A 19,906-nucleotide genomic window follows, 5' to 3' on the forward strand; every position below is an offset into this window, starting at 1 on the left:
TACTCTAATGTGCTGCAGCTCAAACTTCAAACTGTTTAGGAAGTAAGGCCATTATATTTTAGACCATCTACTTGGACACAGCAAACACGTGACTGACAAACCCCTTAGTTGTGCTTGCTGGTGCTTCCCAAGGGTCACAATGATTCCAGGACACATATGACAGGCCTCCAGCAAAGTACTTTCCTGTCGTCATAAAGAAGCTGCTTCTCTGCCTCAAAAATACCATTCAAACCTGTTAGATGTGTTAGAAAAAGAGTGAACAATTGAACCTGTGGGATAAACTGCATAAAGACAATGAGTAGAAAGGAATCATGGTGCATGGCAATTCAGATGCAATTGTTTGCTTATATAATTAGAAATTGTACTATTTTTTTAACAGAGTCTGAGTGGCTTGGGAGCATTAAACTGTTCTCCCTCCATTTAGATGCAATTGAAAATGTCTTCCCAAAATAACCCATGTGAAATCCTCATTTCATGCCCCTGAGCAGGATGCTATATCTTTAAGTCTGCCCTGTCCTGAAACTATCCCTGGTGTGAAATAGCTGGGTGGGCTGGCAGCAGTATTAAAAGGTTTGAAATACAATGGAAACTGTGGTCCCTTCTCCTCAGGCCCTAGACAAGAGAACAGTGTGACTGGGCTGTGCTCTGTGGTGAGGTGCTATTAATAATTCAGAGCAGGAGAGACTATTATTCTGCTTTGCCATTGTGACTTTCCAGTACAAATCTCTCGCCTCTGTCATTTTGTGGGAACTGCTAATCCAAGTGAAATATTAGGACTTAACTTGCTCTTATCTTGGTGACAGAATTAGGTAACAGTGCATTTTGGGGAGAGAAGGGGAAACATTTGTCTTGTCAGCCTTTGTGAGAAGTTTGAGAAATGGAAGTTGGAAATAGGTAATTTGGTTATTTGGGTTATTTGGAAGGTACTTTCTGAGCATTTAATATACCTACTTTTCTTCCCTCCACAAAAGTTGAGAGGAAGCTTTTCTTTCTATTCTTCTTTTACTGCATCCTGTGTTTTCTATTCAGAAGAGGCTTTTCTGGATGTGGAATAAAAGCCTCTAGAAGCTTTGTCAGGCTGGATATCTTACATATGTAGTATCATAAGCTTATACAAAAATGACAGGGACACATCATCATAATAAGCTACTCCTGTAGAAAATCCTTCTGTCATTTAACTTAATGCCGCTTTTCTAGTTATAATGGAAAATACGAACATTCTCATTTAGCCAAGGTCATACAACTCAACTACCCCGAACACTTCCTGAGATCTCACTAAATCCTCTGTGAAGAGACTCCTATTAAGAAGCAAATGATCTTCCCCAGTGGGTCTTACAACCTTTCTTAGAACAATGCAATGGGGAGTTATTACTCTGAGCACTGGGGTAAGCAAGGTAAGCTCAGTGAGAGGTGGTGGGTGGGAATGGTGGAACACAACTGGGGCAATAATTCAGTTTCTTTCCTGATGCTTGACTACAGGGTTTTTTTGGTAAAATCAATGAAGCAGTTACATAAGTGATAGGGAAGCTAAATAGCTTGGTGGAGTGTCTGCCAGTGAGCCAAGCCACTGGTTTGCAACGCCTCCAGTGCCTTCAAAAAGGGAGACATATAACAAATTATGTTTTTTTCCAGGCTCTGAATCAATGCATGAAATGGAAAAGGTTTGCCTTCCTCATCTTCAGTGAGTACTTCAGTACCAGCAAGAGCTGTGAAACATTCTCAGGCCTGAAGGTTTTGCCTTTTCCTGTTTTGGTTGTTTATCTCGGGGCTGAAGCGATAATGCCAGTCATGGATATAGAAAAAGGAAAGCTTGAAATATCCAGCCTGCCTGTGGGATTTTACAGATTGTAGAAAGTGCATTGTTCTCCACCAGTGGACTCAGGCACTTGTATTTCAATAAAGCATAATTTCAAAAAAGTCGCGATAATCTTGTTTTGAACTCTTCAGGAGATAACAGATCCATTGTTATTCATGGTGTCTTCTTCCAGTTGCTAGGCATGTTTGCTGTCAAATGTATGTACTTTATTTCCAATGTGACCTTATTTAAATTCCCATCGTAACTGTTATTCTTCTTTTCTTCACTAGATTAAAGAGGTCTCAAGAAACTACTATTTTTGGCCCATGAAAGTATCCATACATTGGAATAAATCAACTCCACTGAAGCCTTCATTTTCATAAGCTATACTGCTTGACTCAGTTATGTCACTGACCTACAACAGAATGTTTATGAACATATTTTTGACAGTCTTAGGGATCCTGAGGTCAGAATCATAGAATTATTTAGATGAGAATAGATCTTTAAGATCATTGAGTCCAACTGTTAACCCAGCACTGCCAACACCACTATTAAACCATGTCCCAGGTGCCACATCTACACATCTTTTAGATCTCTCAAGGGATGCTGACTCCACTACTTCTCTGGACAGTCTGATGCAATGCTTGATAACCCTTTATGTGAAGAAATTTTTCCTAATATCTAATCTAAACCTCTCCTGGTGTAACTTGAGGCCATTTCCTTTTGTTCTGTTGTTTGTTACTTGGAGAAGAGACCAACCCCCACCTGGCTACCACCTCCTTTCCAGGAGTTGTAGAAAGCAATAAAGTCTCTCCTGAGCGTCCCTTTCTCCAGGCTAAACAAGCCCAACTCCCTCAGCTGCTCCTCATAGGATTTATGCCCCAGACTCTTCACCAGCTCCAGTGTCCTTCTCTGGACATGCTTCAGCACCTGAATGTCTTTCTTGTAGGGAGGGGACCCGAATTAGACACAGGATTTGAAGATTTGAAGTGCGGCCTCACCAGTGCCAAGGACAGAGGTACAGTCTCTGCCCAGGTCCCATTGACCTTAGAGTAACAAAGACTGATGCTAAACTGTGAGCCAGGGCTGAAGGAGCCTGACACCTAAAATGAACTTACACAGAAGACAGGTGCCCAAATCTGAAGTTATGACGTAGAGCAAAGGTGAGGATGTCTGTTGTCTAGATGTTGCAGCTTCCACCTTAAAGGAGGATACCAGTTTCTGCTCCAAAGACTGATTAAGGGGTTTGTTTTGTTAGTTTTACTGGTAATTTCTTAACCTTTTTGCTGGTAATTTCTTAACCTCTGGAACATGGAGCAAAACCAACTTCTCCCCAATGTGTTGATGCAATACTTTCTGACATCCAGAAGGCATATTCCAGAAAGGGTTAAAAAAAAAAAAAGATAATAGATTGGAGCTCTAAGGATGACTTTTGACTCTTAATTAAAGAATACATAATAAGGTATGGTTAAGTGTCCGAAAGTGGAAGTTCACATTGCAGCTGCTGCTACCAAACTTTTCTTTGTTGTATGTTTGCCAGGAAATGCTCCACAAGAGAGAATCCAAAGGTATGGGTTGCTGCGCCTAGCCAAGACTGGCTAATGTCAATATGTTCTGCATGGAAATACAGACTAGGTGTGGAGGCAGCATCAAATGTGAACATAAAACCTGTGAAACTGTTCTAGTGGCAATGGGTGATAATGATGCTCTCTGTGTTCTCCATGAGTTTAAAGTCAAAAATAAAATCTTGGCTTTTATCCGTAAAGCTCAAAATAGCTCAAAGCTTGTTTCATGGAGTTTCTTTTTTTATTTATTTTTTTAAATACAATTCTCAGACCCATGGAGGTCCCTCTTCTTGCGTCCTCTAGCTCTAAAATTGATGGGAACAGAAATATGGGGTCAACTGGTGCCTGAGGTCCCCTTGTAAACATGCTGTATATGAACCTTTCAGTTTACAGAGCTGAGGGTGGCATATCTCTGGGAGGGAAGTATGATGGAGACCCTTAAGCTGCAATGGACACATGATCAGCCTTGTCTGACAGAGTAAGAGGAAAGTATGCTGTTGCTTAAGTTAATTTTCAAGTATTGGAAACAGGTATGTTTTTTGTTTCTGAATAAATTCCAAATGCATGGATTTCTGTTTGTTCTGCAGGAAGCAACAAACAAGGAAAAAACAAAATCAACAACAGAAAAGTATGTTGTTAGAGATGGTTCCATGAAAACTTACATGCTAGCATTCATACAATGGTTTCTGAAGCGTAATGGGTCCTTCCAAGTCGATTGCCAGGAAAAGGGGAGTTCCAGGGGGCAGCAGGTGACTGCACGCTGCAGTGTCAGCTGTGGCATGTGGGATGTATTCCCTGTGCCCTCATTATCCTGTGAGCAGGTCTGGAACACCCAAGCTGCTGAGTGGCCAGTGTAACAACTTGCAGGTTATTAGGCTGCTAAGGAAGAATGAGTTGTAAAAGCAGCAACCTGATTAACCCTGTGGGATAGATCCTGCTAGGATATTCTTCCCACTTTTATTCAGATGGAAAAAGTGTTAAAGTACAGCTCCCAGCTTGTTCAAGCCCCTGTTCTCACCTTCCTCGGGAACAGGGCCATGGGGAACGAGCTGGTGCCACTCCAAGTCTTGGTCTTTCCCAAGGAAAATTCACTGACCCCAGAGACAGGGATGTGACTCCTGACTCCTGGATGCAGCTTTAGAACATCGATCTGGGCACATCCAAAAGACGTAATCGCTCATCTGAAGCAAAATTACTTGGTGATATATGGAAACTTACAGAACTGACAGTCTGTCAAAATAGTCTCTGTGAGGAATAAGGAATAGGAAGAGGCTGTTGTATTTTTATTATTTTAAGTAACTGATGAGTTAATTAAAATGATACTTAATATCCTGTCACTGAATATATCCCTTGGAGTACCCCCTGTCACTGCTGCTGGAAGTGGGGTTTGCAATCAGAAATCATTTTACACATATGTTCTTTGTTTTAGAACCTTAGATTTTCAGCAAAGCAGCTGTGATTGATTCTTCTTTTTCTCCATGTGGCAACAGTGGTGCTTTTTTTTTTTAGTTAATATTGCAAAGCTGAAGGAGGCACTGATTTCAAGACTCTGAAAAAGTACATGGATTATGAAACAAAGAGATGTTCAGTATATCAGTATTAACATATTTATCAACCAGAAAAAAACACCTTGAGCTGAGGGATATCTGGGTCAGGAAAAGTAGCACGAGGTGGCATTTTACAGGAGGTGCTGTCTAACCAGCCCTGCACATTGCTATTGGATTCACATGAATGAGCTGAATGAATCAGTCTCTGGGTGGCTCTGTAACACTTACAACCATCATATATAAAAGAGCCTAGTGGAAAAAGGACAAGTGAATTTTTTAATTTTTTTTATTTTTTTTTTTTAGTAAAAAAGGGGCCTTATCTACTTAAGTAATGAAACCGAGGAAATATATTTTTCTTCCAGCTGAGCTAATGAGAGCATTCCTTAAAAACTGCAGTAAGTTTCAAGAGCCTGCAGATATACATATTGAATTTCTACCCCTTCCCTCCCGTCTGCCAGCTTCTCCACTATCATATTTTTTCCCCTCCTCCAGCCAAGCACAGAGCTGGGGAAACCACTAACCCTTAATTGTGTCACTGCACAGGAAAAGATTGATGGGGAGGTTAATAAGTTGACTGTGCAATTATAACGCTCACCATGTACCATTTACGATGGTTAATGTGGTTATTTCCTGCTCCTCTGATCATTTTGCTGCATGCTTATCAAGTCAGCCATGGAGCTGGGCTCTCTGCTCCCTGCCTTGCAGCTCCACAGTGTGCAGCAACAGGACACTTGGCTATCAGCCAGTTTGCTGTGCTGGGTATTTGCTTAAACTCCTTGACTCCCCTTGCACTTAGGAAAGGCAACTGAAGTTCTGCTAATGAGAAAAGGATTAGATGAGTTTTTCTTTTTTTTTTTCTTTCTGCTGTGCTTTTCAAACTGTTAAAACAACTGTGAAATAATCAGGAATGGACTAAAGTTGAGGACAATGAATGATACTTTACCCTGTGTTTAAAAGGTTTTTGAATCTCTTTTTTTTTCTTAGAACACAGTTCTAAATGATATCACACCTATCACATTGTTCTCAGTAGAGGTACACTCTCTGTATCGAGTCTAAGTGTGAGCCGAGAGTATCAGTACCTGAACTGTGACTTTTTAAATAGATATTATAAAAATTGGTGAATGGTGAATTAATCAGCACTAAAACCCCCTCACTGCCCCACAAACAATCACTCTTGCCCCCAGTACTACTAGAATATAGGAGTGGTGGTTGCAAAAATGTGCTTGAAGTGCTGCAGAGTAATGATTTTGATACAGAAATTTTGTCCAGATAGTCAATATTGCATCTGCTTCAATGATTAAGAATGATTACTTCAAAGCAGGCATAAACTGCCCTTGATGTGGTTGATTGTATGTTACTTTTGAGACAAGAAAGCTATAGGTTTCAGCCTGTTTATTTAGAAAACATTTAAGTGACAAGAGCTTATGGCATGGAGCTTGTTGGAGGAACTGAGGTACAAATTTCTAAGGAGGCAGCTGGCTGCTGTTTGTGTCTGTAGAGCATATTTATAGAAATAAATAAGATGATATCAAAGAGTACAGTCAGATTCTGCCAAGGCTTTCTCCTAATGGGGAAAATCTATGAAAGCTCTCATTTGCTAGCTGCTTTGGCCAAAGAGTTATGGTATCAAGGCAATTTGGTTTTATTAACCCAGGCATGCATGTTTCAAGGGATAATAACTAGATATTTTGGCTTTATAGGTCCTTCTGGTATGAGCAGTTCTATCCTTCATGAACAAGAAACCCTGAAGACAGTTGTGAGGGAAAGCTGAATGCTCTAATGGTACCATAAAGTCATGGAGTACAACTAGTAGACTGAGAGCATAAATAATTGCTGGTGTTCCACAGAAAACAGATGCTACAATGAGAAATAACATTGCTAAACCTGTAAGATCATCACACTTGGGAAAGGAAAACACAGTGCAATTGCTGGGGTGACAAATAGCCAGCAAGTGTAGACAAATAGTCCCAAGCAGGGATTTACCTGCAGCAGTCACAGGTGAAATTCCTCACTAAAGAATTACTCATGGCAATGAGCTGGTTTAGCAAACTCCTTATCTGGTCAACACAGACTCAGGCAATTTTTCTTGGGAACATAATTATGCTAATGGGGATTTTGAGAGGGATAACAGAGAAAGCCATGGGTTGCTATGATAAGAAGCAGGAGATTTGGGGACATGCTAAGGAGCAGTAAAGTTGCCCTCACAGCTCCAGTCTCCAATCCTGTTATCTAGTTAACACCTTCCACTCAATGTTAATTGTCATTGCAGAGGCTGGCAGCAGTGGTGAGAATTAGAAAACCAGTTCAGCTGGGCTATTAGCTATGTTTAGAGGACCAGGAGAAGTCAACCCATACAGCACAGAAATAAGCTGTGAAGGAGAGGACAGCTGTTAATGAGCTGTTTAAACCAGCCAAAGCTTCCTTATTCAGTGTCTCAAATACCACTGTAAATGTGAAATTATTTTAACTGCTTCAGATACCATCACTTCCTGGTCTTTATCTCCTACAGTATCAGCATTGGTCTAGGTGAGCTGAGGGGCTCAGCTTTCCCTTCGTGGCATAAAAAAACGACATTTGTGGGGATGCAAAGGAGTGATCAGTTTGGAACAAGACCTCAGTTACTGGCAGCATCATCACTGGGTATAACATTTCAGACTGCTCTTTGCTGTCTGTGTTCAGACTCACTGTTCAGCAATATAATTTTCCGTGGGATTTATTAATTAATTTTTATTATTTTCTATTTCTGAAGATGGCAGTCAACCAATAAAATTTTGCCCTTATTATTTTACAATGGAAAGCATTATTTTTCATCTCATTACAATTAAACACATTCATGTTTTGGTACCTCTTTTGTTGTAATCAGTAGCGTCTTATAAAATGTAGGAATCGAGATTTCCTAGCCAAATTGGTCATCTTCTAAAATGAGGTTAATCCAGTGGCAATGCTCACAAAAAAGCCCCAGTTTTCATTAAGGACCAGGTAACAGCCTGCAAAAAGGAAGTCTTTGTATTTACAAAGAATTGGTGTGTTGCACTGGATTGTTTGAGTGTGGTCTCATCTGGGGATTACTGTGTGATTAGAGGTTCTGCTCTTCCATCTGTGATTTACTTTAAGATAATATTTACTGAGACAAACCCAGCTCCTCTGAGCACACAACTTGATGAGAGGTTCATTCGTGCACTTTACAGCTCAGTATGAATCATGGCACCAATGTGAACAGGAATCTGAATTATGTGTTTACTCTTTCCAAGGTGAAGTTGAGTAGCCATTCCCCAAAAAAATTAACTTCCTTTTGATGCACCTTTTGATTTCCTTTTATAGCACCACAGTGTGCCATTGTAGCATCCCAGCAGGTTTTTTTCTGTGCTGGCACACAGATGATTTAGGGTATTCTCAGTGTTTGCTCCTCCTCTTCTTGAGGCAATTGAGTGGGAGTTTAGTGGTGAGTTTTAGCTCCTGCTGTGCTTTAACACATACTCATTTTACAGCCTCAGACAACCCTTGTTTTTGGTGACAACTCAGACTGGTGACAAGTTGAGAGCTGAGTGCTGGAAAGATACTCCAGAGAACTTGATTAGTTCCTTGACCAAGGAACTATTTCAGGCTCCAGACATGTCATTCAAGGTGTAACTCTGTTATCTGTTCATAGATGTTTTGTGCCAGTGTGTCTGAGCACCACAGTATGTCTGAGCCCTCCAAACAGGACTGAGAGACATGACTCAGTGCCCACAGGAGAACCTTGACTTCCTGGCTTGGGTGGAAGAGGTCAGGAAAACACCAGCACACAATTTATCTACCTATAGTGCAGTCACCCACCTATGAGAAGGGCACTTTAGTCTATCTTTCAGGAGTCCACTGCCATTGGACTCAATGGACTCAGTGAGTTTAGGACAAGATTCATCTCGTCTCCCAGATCCTCACATCTGGGCAGATAACATGCCTTAAAATCCTTTTGCTGTATGGTCTAGGTTTTCCCTGTTGTTATGGGGACCAGGCAACTAGCTTAGATGTGTATAAATTAATTTGAAGGCAACTGAGGGCGAGAGGAACCTACTCAATTTGCTTTTGCTTTGCTTTCGCTTTGCTTTTATCTGAAAGGTGTGGGCAGTATTTCCTCCTTTGGCCATCACTAACTCCCTACACAATTCATATTCTAAATCCCTCCCACCAGGGTTTTATTCTTGTGTCTTTCTGCAGGTAGCTGACACAGCAGAGTTGCGACCTACAGCTACTATGTCTGGACATTCAGAGGCTAACCATGGCTGGTGGGGAGAGATGCTGACACCATTGTAAGAGTGTAGGAATTTGAATCTCATAGAAATATCACACCGGTAAAAAATCACACTTCTTCTAAAAAAAATTAAACCCTTTTTATTTGTATATTTATTTTTATATATAAAAGAAATAATAAAAAAAAAAGAACACAAACAATGCTGATTATGGCAATTCAGTTTTGTCAGCCCCCTCTGCCTGGGCTGCTGCCTCAGATCCACCGGGAGTGAGCAAAGTCCTCCGGTTGTAATGTCCTTTTATGATTCCAGAGTTATTGTTCTCATTAAGAATTTGTTTCTGTTTTTGCCTGTTAAGAGACTGTACAAGTCCTAATACAACAGCTGCTAATGAATACTGTCCAGTCAGTTTTCTTGGTTGCAAGATTAAAGGATTTGGTTGAACTCTTCCTAGAAGAAAATATGTTTTAATTTTTCCTTCCTGTTCACTGATACCTTTGACATAAATCTCTCCTCGGTAGTCGAAGGCAAATCCCCGGTCCTTCAGGATCAGATACGTTTCTTCAGGCACTTGTATTCTGTCACTAACACCTGTGCTGTCCATTCGACTGGCTAAATTAACTGTTTTGCCCCAGATGTCGTATTGGGGTTTCTTAGCACCGATAACTCCAGCTACGACAGAGCCATGGCTAATCCCTAATAATAAATAAAAAAAAAATTTGAGAAGATAAATGGTTATACAAGAATGGTTAAAGACCATATTTGCTCTTAAGAACCAGATGAAGACTGGTTCAGATACACTTATCTCTGAGGTTAAGGATGAAATTTTGGTTTTGGCCAGTGATCCCGTCAGCATGAGAAGATTTACATCTTCAGATTTACTCCTTCTATGTGCCATATATCCCTTTTTTCATGTCCCGTTCCACTAGCCATCCAAGACATCCCATCCAGGATAATGGCTCCCTATCACAGCAATTCAGAGCTGCTGCCACTGGCCAGATTGGAACTGAAATTCAATTTTTGGCAAAACTGAAGTACTACTCTCGGGGTTTGCAAGAAGCTACTTCTACCCCTTTACTGAAGGAGAGTCCTAGACAGGGAAATTAATTAGAGACTGTGTGAGTATCATTCTTGGGGCTATGTCTGAGCTGTCCAGATCACTTGCTGTGTTATATCTACGGTCTCTTGCCCAGACTTGATAAAGACAGTAGCTTAACTACTCTCCCCACTCACAATTCACTGAAACTTTGAACTCCTGCAATCCCCAAGTCAGAGCCAATATTATGCAAATGGAGTACTTCTTGTTTCTGATTTTGCCTAGGATGAAGTCAGTTTGAAAACAGAGGATTACGTATTTGGACTCTCCTAAATAGTACACATCCATGCATTGCTCCTGGAGTGCACTCAGTGGAGTCAGCTCCTTGCAGACAAAACCCCACTTTAATTCTTGTGTTTGAACCATGCTTACCAATACGGAGCTCAAAGTTGTTAAATGAATGCTTGTTGATCTCCTGTATGCTTTCATTCAGAGCTATGGAGAAGTCAGCCAGGGCACACAAATGTCCCCATTTGTCTTCACATTGCTGAGGAAGAAGTTATAGACCAATACGTTAGAAATGTTTTGCAGTTGCCCTCCCATCCCTACCAAGTGCCAAGTATTTGAATTTGGAATCTGTAAGATTCAACATACTAGATCCAAGAGAGGTAGGGTGTTATTAATGGTAATGCTTCCCATTTATCTTACAACACTTGTATACCTGGATAGAGAGAAGCTTGGTGTAAAATACCAAAGAAAGTAACTTCCTGTCAACAGTCTCACAGACAATCATGAGAATTAAAAAGGCATGTGAAATCTATCTAAGGCTAAGAAAGTGGATTGAGATAGCACAGGTGCAAGGGTCAAAAACTAGCAAGAACCAGAGATGACCTATGTAAGCAAGAGGTAGAGCGAAAGAAGTGAAAGATGTGATTCTCCTTTGCTGAAACTGTCACCCAGGAAAAGCATCAATTCCAGTGCTCTCAGGGATGGAATAATGAAAGAACAACAGGGAAAGCCAAGTAACCTGGGACCAGTTAAGGGAGAGATAAAAGGCACTTCTGTAGCTCCCTAATCACCCTTGCTTAGGGAAGTCAAGTCACTTCCCGCTCTTTCCCCTACATTTCGATTCCTACAGGGCAATCAATATACAGATGTGGACCAGCAGTGGGTTTTGGTCTTTCCAGAACACAAACAGAGCAGATAATGGGGCAGGGACTCTCAAGGGAGGCACTGAAGTAAGGAACAACTGTGGGTTTGGCCCAATGATGGGGTGATATCATCTCGTCTGTTCTGAAGCAAGGTAATTCTTTCTTCAAATGTCCAGTTTTTAGTTCAAAGTCTCTCTATGGGTCATGCAGTCCAGCTCTTTGCAGTTTTCATCATCCTCAGTGTTGAACCTCTCTCTGGCATCACCTGGTTCTTTTCACACTGTGCTCGGGCTTTGTCCTCAACCTCATTCTGATTGCAGCACTGCAACCTCCCTCAGCAGCCCACACTTCTTAAATGCTGACAAGGTGGCAGACATATGTGTATGAAGACAGGTGTATCTCAAACATACTTTAAAATTCCATTAAGCTCTTATAGTTCAAGAAAAGAGATGAGTTAATCAGTCTCGGAAAGGCAGTGAAGCTTTTCTCCCTTTGGATTTTTACCTCCCTGAAGAGTCAAAAGAAGAGGTTAGGAGCCATGTAGCTATAACCAGCTACCTCCCTGATGTTCAGTCCTTCTCTTCCCATCTGTACACAGAAGCATTTTGACTTGGAACAATCAACAGTCCCATACATGTCTAGTTTTGTGGATTTCTAGCTGTCAGCATCACTTGTTACTCTGTAGGTGGGAGATGCTCAGCTAGTTACACTCCATGTGTTTTATAATGTATTCTACAAAAACAATGGAAAAGTTCTAGTTTATAAAGCTCTTGCTAATCTGGCTTCTTCTTTTCTGGCAGTTGTGATCATCGTGGGCAGACCTGATTCCCAATCTGGGACTGATCCAGGGCAGCACACCCCTTTTGTGATGCTCATCCCTGGAGAGAGGCACCAGTTACCAAAAAGACAGATTTGAGCCACAGCCAACTTCTCACTGGATGTGTTTTAGAGACTCATCTAACTCCTTTGGAGACCCTGTTTCCAGGCAAGTTCTTGTGTAGAATTAATAATGTATTTCTCTCATCTGACTTATCTGAGGTTTATGGCTGTGACTGTGTATGTGTCCTCTGTGACTGATTTCCCCTCAGCTTACTTTGCTTGTTCGTCAGTTGAATTGATGGTCTGCTTTCTTTCTGATGTATAGTTATTGTGCTGTCTGTAGATAAGCTGTGTCACAAAACAGTACAAATGCAGCATTACACTTGCATAAGGATGCTGTCAGTTAATAGATCCTCTCTCTTCATTGATTGTTGGGGGTTGTCAGTCATGTTCCAGTCTGAGTTACAGTGATGACTTTAGAGTATGTCTGAAGATATAGATAGACCTGATCTAGATTCACACTGGTGTGATTGAAAGGAAGTTTTTTTCTCCTATAAACCTAAATTTGAGGAAAGAATCCATATGGTTCTTGTTCCAAGCAGAAGATGGCATTTCAATTCATCAAGAAGTGCAACTATTGTCTGCCAGAAGCCCCAAATGTCTATTTTATTTTAGCCAAAACAGCTTTATGAGCAACACAAAGATAACACTAATACTTTCTGAAAAGAATGGTTATATGAATCACAAGCTTTGCTTCTTAAAGAAAACTATTCTCTTACCTGTTTTTCAGGTGATAATCCTGACACGGCCATGTATGTGCTGCCAATTGTTTTAATTTTTTCAATATCTTGAAATCTCTCTTCACCTAGTAACTAACACATATGTAAAAAAATACTGTTACTTTTGTAATTATTTACATAAAGACTTCTATAGATATGAAAATGAATCTTTATGCTTGTGGTATTTTCCATTTGGTCATGGCACACACTTTATTCTGGCTTCTGGGACATACTGATCTGGGACTTTGCAACATCACCTACTCACAGAGTGCATTCAAGGCAAATTCTGCTGTTTGGTAAATCCCATAATGGCTAATGTAAGACATACATATTCCAGCTTAACATAAATGCATCTGAGTCCTGCATTTCCTGAGGTATGATCACTGACTATTTGTGAAGACAAACTCTCTGTGTATGTATGTGTGAATAGAAGAAGATTTGATCACTTAAAAGTGTTCTTAAAACTCTTTTGGAGGACCTCAGTTAGCAAATTAAGTGCTGCTACAGCAACAATTCAGGTGATGAGACCAGTGTTCAAGGCCAGGCTGGAGGACGCTCTGAGTAACCTGGTCTAGTGGAAGGCATCCCTGCCCATGGCAGGGGGATTGGAACTAGTTGATCTTTAAGGTCCCTTCAACCTAAACCATTCTATGATTCTATGGGTGTTAAGTAGGTATAAAGAACTTGAGAATCTGGAAAAGGAAGAATAAATTTAGTCTAGTGACTGAAGTGCTGAGTGAAGTGGGAGTGACAGTTTGGTCCCTATTCCAAGTCTATATTTATGGCTTAAAATAAGATTTTCAAGGAATAGAAACCAGTCTTACATTCCTTGAAAGACCTAAGCAGAGTTCAGGATGTGGACTCAATCAATGACAATAGACTATGGTATATGGCCATTAATCATCTCATCACAGGCTTTTAAAATGTTTATTGCTGATGTTAATGCCAAATACTCTGGGAATCTGTGATAAACTGTATGGTATCTAATGAATGCAGGTATCAATACTGGGGAAAAAAAATCAGTTCACAAAGTAAAGGAATTTCAAACTTTCAGTTCTAAAGTCTCCACTTGTGGTTTAAATGAAAAAAAAAGTCTTTCTCTGGTCAGGCAAAAATTTAATGAAATATTTCTCCCTTATTTTTCATACACTGTTGTGCATTCTTTTTCCATTCTGTGGGTTGGAATTTCCTGTCTATTAAGGGGATTATTTAATTCAAAGGGAGAAACATACCAAAGGCATAACATGAAATATCCCCTGCCATTGAACTAACCACAGTGTACGTCAGCTGGAGCGCTGGGGTCTTGGAAGGTTTGCTGTTCGTGTGCAGATATTGCACCATCTGTCTCTAATGGGAGGCTGCTCAGCACTGAGCAGAGGGAATATAAAGCCATATGGTTAATGGCTCCCATCCAAGCCAGGAAACTCCAAAAACTTGACCTGTTTCTCATTTTTCTTCAAACTGCCAGAAAAGCCCATGATGTACCTTTCCCTCCTACAAGAGCAGCCCTTCCAACTGCTCTCTTAAAGATCATTTCTCGCAGCTCTGCCTTTGTGAGCAGTCTGAGAGCACCAGGTGTGTGGGCAAGGGGAGAAAAGAGTCTTAGATGAAAACAGTCTATATTTTCATTTCCTCGTGGTTGCTGGAAGTAACAGCAAACAGAACGCTAATTTAAAACGTATAATAAATATCTAAAATTACTCTTTTTAAGAAAGAAGGAAACTACTGTCTGTGAGGCAATTTAGAAGAAATTATCTCAGGTTGTCTTTTTACCTCTTGTTCATTATTGTTCCAAATCCCTTTCTTTCCTCCCTTGCTATATCTGGCCTGTTCAATAGCTTCTTTCGTTCTTCAAATAACAATCTATTTACCAATTACTTTCTTCACAGTATGACAGGTTGATGGATTTTGATATTGAGGAAAGATATTCTAAATCAGTCTTAAATCAGCTGCTATTTGCTGCATTTTAAATAGGCTGCTAATTTACCACAATAGTCCAGGAAACAATTTCAAACACTAGAATGTGATTTGTGTCTAAAAAGCTTGATGCTACAATTCTTGCACAGCCAAGGTTGTAGGGAGCTCAGACCTGGAATACCCTGTACAAGATAGTAAATATAGAATATTCCAGGACATGGTACACAACTGAAAGGAAATCTGAAAACAGGATCCAGTGTTCTGTTGAAACCTCTACTTGTGGCAACATGGTATATTAATATCTGTTGTCATATTCATTATGTAAATCACTGCAGGATAAAGAAAATGTGAGGAAAAAACCCCAACTGTGAACAAGAAAACTCCTATTAAGACACAAATCCCAACTGTAACATTAAGAGACATGAATGATAGATTAAAAAGGCTAGAAAGAATATTACATTTTAAAAGAAATCCTTCAAGACTCGTGATTTCAGGAGCCAATGTTAATTTTTGGTCCAACTTCTCTAAGACTTTAGCCTTGTATGTGTCTTAAGACTACAGTCATACAAAAAATAGGTAATTATAAAAGTAGATTTTCAATGTTCATGTTTGTTTCTTTTTGTCAGTCCAGAAACCAACACCTCCAATTCTGCCTCAGCTGAGAGGAAAACCGGATAACTTGGAAATCAAAAGATTTGTGAACCGCGAGGGAAAAACCCCTGAGTGGAGGCTGTCTTTTGAGAAGAGTCAACCACCTACTCTGCAAGACTGACTTTTTAACCATATTCCCCCAGCTCCCTAAGAAACACCCAATCACAACCTGACTGCTCTGCGGGCACCTACCCCATGCAGTTTTCAGTGGCAGGTTCTGTTCCACTATTCACTATTTTTTGTTTGACTGGCTTTGTCCAACATAGATCCATTACGTGGAAAGCAAAATAACAGATCCAGACTGTAACCCCACTGTTTTGCAGTAACAAGGAAAACCTTCTAAATAGAAGAAATAAGATTTCCTTACTTTCCAGATTTCCTTCTTTTGCACCTATCACATTTTCCAATCCAGAAATTTGTATTTTTTCAGTTTGTTTCAATTTGTATTTTTACCTCTCCTTTCATTCAGAAACATCATCCCTAATACTATTATCTTGGTAGTGAAAAGAGGGGACTCACAGTGTAGAATCTGATTTGAGCTTAGGAACTGAATTCAGTTGTTTAAACACGTATGTTTAGTGTGATCTAGAGCACACTTCCCTCCAAAACCTCCAACAGCTTGCTCTAGAACAACATGAGTTTTCTGGTAATGCAGCATGGCAGCTGAAATCCCGTGTTGTTTTCTCAAATCAGGATATTTCAAATGGCACCAGGTGCCCATGTCTTACACTCCTGTGCTTTCTACATTAGGGTATCTCTACAGAGGTGTTCACATGATGCTGAGGAACAAAGTTTTCCCATGGATCACAGACTTGTTCTGCTCTCAGTCTGCACATGTGCATTTTGCTTCCTGGACTGTATTGAGACAGCAGAAAATGTTGGCAAGGAACATAAGGACAAAAGGGAATAGCAACGTCATGTAGTGTCAGTCAATAGTTACATGGAAACATTGATAGCCTTGAATGCCCAGGATGCCTTCTGGTTCATTTTCCATGGGTAACATTACTCCCTTGAGTTGCTTTTTCTGGCATATCACCTTTCACATTGCTTAGACAGAATAAACTAATGACAAGACCGTGCTGCAAGTAGGTTAGCAGTCAGCAGGGGATCACATAATTTCATTTAATATCCATACCAAGAACATACCTATTATTCAACAAAACATGTCTGGGACATAATACAGTCCCTAATTAGGTCCTTTATTAATTACAGAGCCGGTGTTAGGGGCCTGAAAGTAATATTGCGTTAAGGCTTTTGATGAAAACCTTGTCTTCAGTAATCGCCACAGCAACAATGGAATTTTATTGTGAAGATTGCGTGAACGTGCATGACAAAATATCTTAATGCAAAGACTATTGCCATGAATTAATTTAAGTTTGAGTGGTAATCATTTTAATCAGATCTGGAAAGAAAAACAAAGCTATTAATCAAGAAGCATGCTGACAGCTGTGCAAGACCTCGGAGGTAAGAAGTGAGTATTTATACCCATAGGGAAAGCAGTGCAGGAGCTTAGCAGGTGACAGAGTTCTTTTCATGGGAGAGTAATTTTGTTCTTTACTAAAATCCACAGGGATACATTCCCTGTGAATTCTTCTGTTTCTCACTAATAGTTTTAGTATCACACCAATTATAATAATAAACTCTCAATTTCAGTGTCTCTCAGAGTTTGGTGATCTTAACCCTGGTTTTATGAGCAGCCACTCTATGAACGTTCCCTATGGAGGTGCCCAGGATGAGGAGTCACAGACCAACGGTTCCACATTTTCCCCTTCCCTATTCCATCCGGACGATTCCAATATGGCACACAGATCCAATCTCACTGATAAGTAGAGATGGTTCAAATTCTATTTCTACTACTCGGGAAGCTGAGGAGGGCTACACACTCCTGAAAACTGCTTGCAGTGTATAGGTTAAAATTCCCTATGCCAGGTAATTTTGGCAGCATTTTTGCACCCTTCCTGGTTCTGAAGTTTTTTCAAAGCTCTTCGTTGGTCAATGCTTTATCTCTTTTCTCAGTTCCTCTTGGGCTCATTGCAAGGCTTGATACCACCTGTCTAAGCTTCCTTACTAACTAGTTAGCAGAGTATGCAACACTTAGTATGCAAATTCCTCCTTACTTACCAGGTTTCCTTTACTTCCACCTAGCAATAGCTACATTGGGAATCTGACTCTTTATCTCCTGTTTATCTTATCCCTTCCTCAGCTCCTTTTCTGAAATTACCTGGACAGGATACTTAAATAAATTCTTTTTCCTTTTTGTCTCCATTAAAAAAAAAAAAAACTCCCTTCATCTCTGAATTCCTAAGTAAAACAAGCAGCTTTACTGCATTTACCTCTCTAAAATCCCTGACCAGACAATTCTCCTCAGTTAATATATCACCACCACCTTTCACTCTCTATCTAACATTTGCTTCTGTCCTTCACATTTAACTTGGCACTATCTTACCTTTAACATTCATCGAGTCCATTCAACCAATACCTTCAAAACAACATTTTTATCTGTTTGCATTTAGACCACTATTTTCCAGAACAGCTGAAATATGTTCATACTTATTTCTTCCACAGAACTAAGGCATTTTCTGCTTCTAGTTACACAGATCTGTGCTTTTACTTATGGATGTTTACACTCGAGTATTGCTTGCAGCCTCTATCTCACTAGGTCATTCAGACCAATGTTTGGCAAGATGAAGGGCATAAAAACAAACCAGACAATTTTAATTGGAGCAAAAAAAAAAATCAGTCAATTATTGAAAGCAAAATAATTACTAAATTTGATAATTTAGGATGAGATATTTTATATTTGGGAACTCACTGTTTAAGCACTATCAGGTTTTCTCTAGTAGCTGGTATTACCTCATCAAAGTCTGCAATGATTTCATTCAGCAAGCGCAGACATTCTACTCCTTGGTTATTCATCTCAGTCTGGGAATAAAAGTCAGCAAATCCAGGAATAGAAGCAAACATCACACCAACAGCATCGTAGGACTGAGAGTATAATTCCTAAAAGAACAATGAAGAACAATGAATTGAAGTAGTAATATAGGGAAAAAATGTAATTAGCTGCAATTAAAATAGTTCTGTTACTTTTTCCATGCATACTACCTTAATATCTGATGTTGGCATTAGTGTATGAAGTGTTAGCCAAGTTCAACAGGATGAGGCTGACAGCTCTTATGTTTTACTGCAGATTGTATGCAGGGTTTGCCCTTTCTTTGAAAGCCTGCTCCTTCTGCTTCTCAGGTCAAGGGGCTACACCAGCAAAAATGAAATAGAAATTTCCCTTTTAATTTATAAGGGGAATGACTTGAAGAAATGAAGGATTCATTTGCAAGTATAAGTACCAGATAACCAAACACTTAGACAAGTAAAAGGAATCTAATGTTTGCTATTTATTATTGTTTAAGTCTGTCTCAAACTTTTGTAATTGACAATATATTTATAAATTTATGTATTGACAGGGATAAGATGGGAGCACTTAAGATGTCTAATATGACATCTTTATAAAAAATACTCTCAGTTACCACATTTTCTGATGGATAATTTGTACTTCAAACTACTGCAGCTCTTTACAAGTTTGTTTATTCACAAGTTTCAGAGAGCCCTTACTCTCTGGTAAACTGGGGTTCTTTTAAGGTGACTGTGGAGCTCTTTGTTGCCTGGCTCGGGGAGACGTTCCTGCTAATAGGGTTTGAAAGGAGAGAGAAACAGAAATGAGGGTGATAGTAAAGTTACTGGGGACAGAAAGCAGCTTATAAAGGATCAGTCACAGGAGGCTATTAGGACAAAGTATGCCCTGGAATAAGCTCCCACTTACATTATTCATATAATTCACTCTGGTACTGAGTAACAGATGGAGGGCTTCGTGCCATTACCTGTGTGAAAATGTGGACAGTTCTTCTCTGAACTAAAGCTAATTTTTAGGAACAAATTAATTTCAACATTAAAAATGCCAAGGACAGAACTTCACCGTAACTCCTGATATTATACCACTACCATATGCACTCTCCTTTGTTGATTATTTTTTCCAAGATTCAATTTCCATAGTTTTACCCAATGGTGGACACTTCCATTTCTGTTTTGGGACTTTTCTCATGTCATTCTGACCTGAAGTGCTTTTTTCTCAATGTTCTTGATAGTGGCTTTAAAAAATTTGGGTGCCTTGGTCTCGTATTAAAAAGATTTACTGTTGGTTGCCATACACTTGATGTGAACACTTCAGGCTCTTCTTCCTTCATCCTGCTTCCCCCTAGAAAAGCATCCTGAATCCCAGGCCTGCACTTTGATATGCCATTAATGCTGCTACTTAGCTGGGCTCTTTAACAAAGTATCCCACAGTAAAAGTGGAGAAGTTTTTCCAGTTTGCGAAGTCGCTGCAAAGCTTTGATTGAGAAAACATGATTGATTCCTTTCCTGCCCT

General features: G+C 39.9%; 1 protein-coding gene across 2 annotated transcripts in view; it reads right to left on the bottom strand.

Annotated features, from left to right (window-relative positions):
• Window positions 1–9,258: 9,258 nt before the first annotated feature.
• ADCY8 (adenylate cyclase 8) overlaps window positions 9,259–19,906 on the bottom strand; it is a 126,250-nt gene continuing 115,602 nt past the window's right edge. For both annotated transcript variants that reach the window (XM_027684445.1, XM_027684444.1), the window contains 4 exons: window positions 18,343–18,489; window positions 12,922–13,014; window positions 10,605–10,719; window positions 9,259–9,832 (listed from right to left, as the gene is read on the bottom strand). In XM_027684445.1, the coding sequence (XP_027540246.1) occupies window positions 9,345–9,832; window positions 10,605–10,719; window positions 12,922–13,014; window positions 18,343–18,489 (843 nt within the window). In that variant the 3' untranslated portion in view covers window positions 9,259–9,344. The remainder of the gene's footprint in view (window positions 9,833–10,604; window positions 10,720–12,921; window positions 13,015–18,342; window positions 18,490–19,906) is intronic.

The sequence above is a fragment of the Neopelma chrysocephalum genome, unplaced genomic scaffold (genome assembly GCF_003984885.1).
Source record: "Neopelma chrysocephalum unplaced genomic scaffold, ASM398488v2 Primary Assembly neopelma1_66, whole genome shotgun sequence".
In the NCBI taxonomy this organism is placed as follows: Eukaryota; Metazoa; Chordata; class Aves; order Passeriformes; family Pipridae; genus Neopelma; species Neopelma chrysocephalum.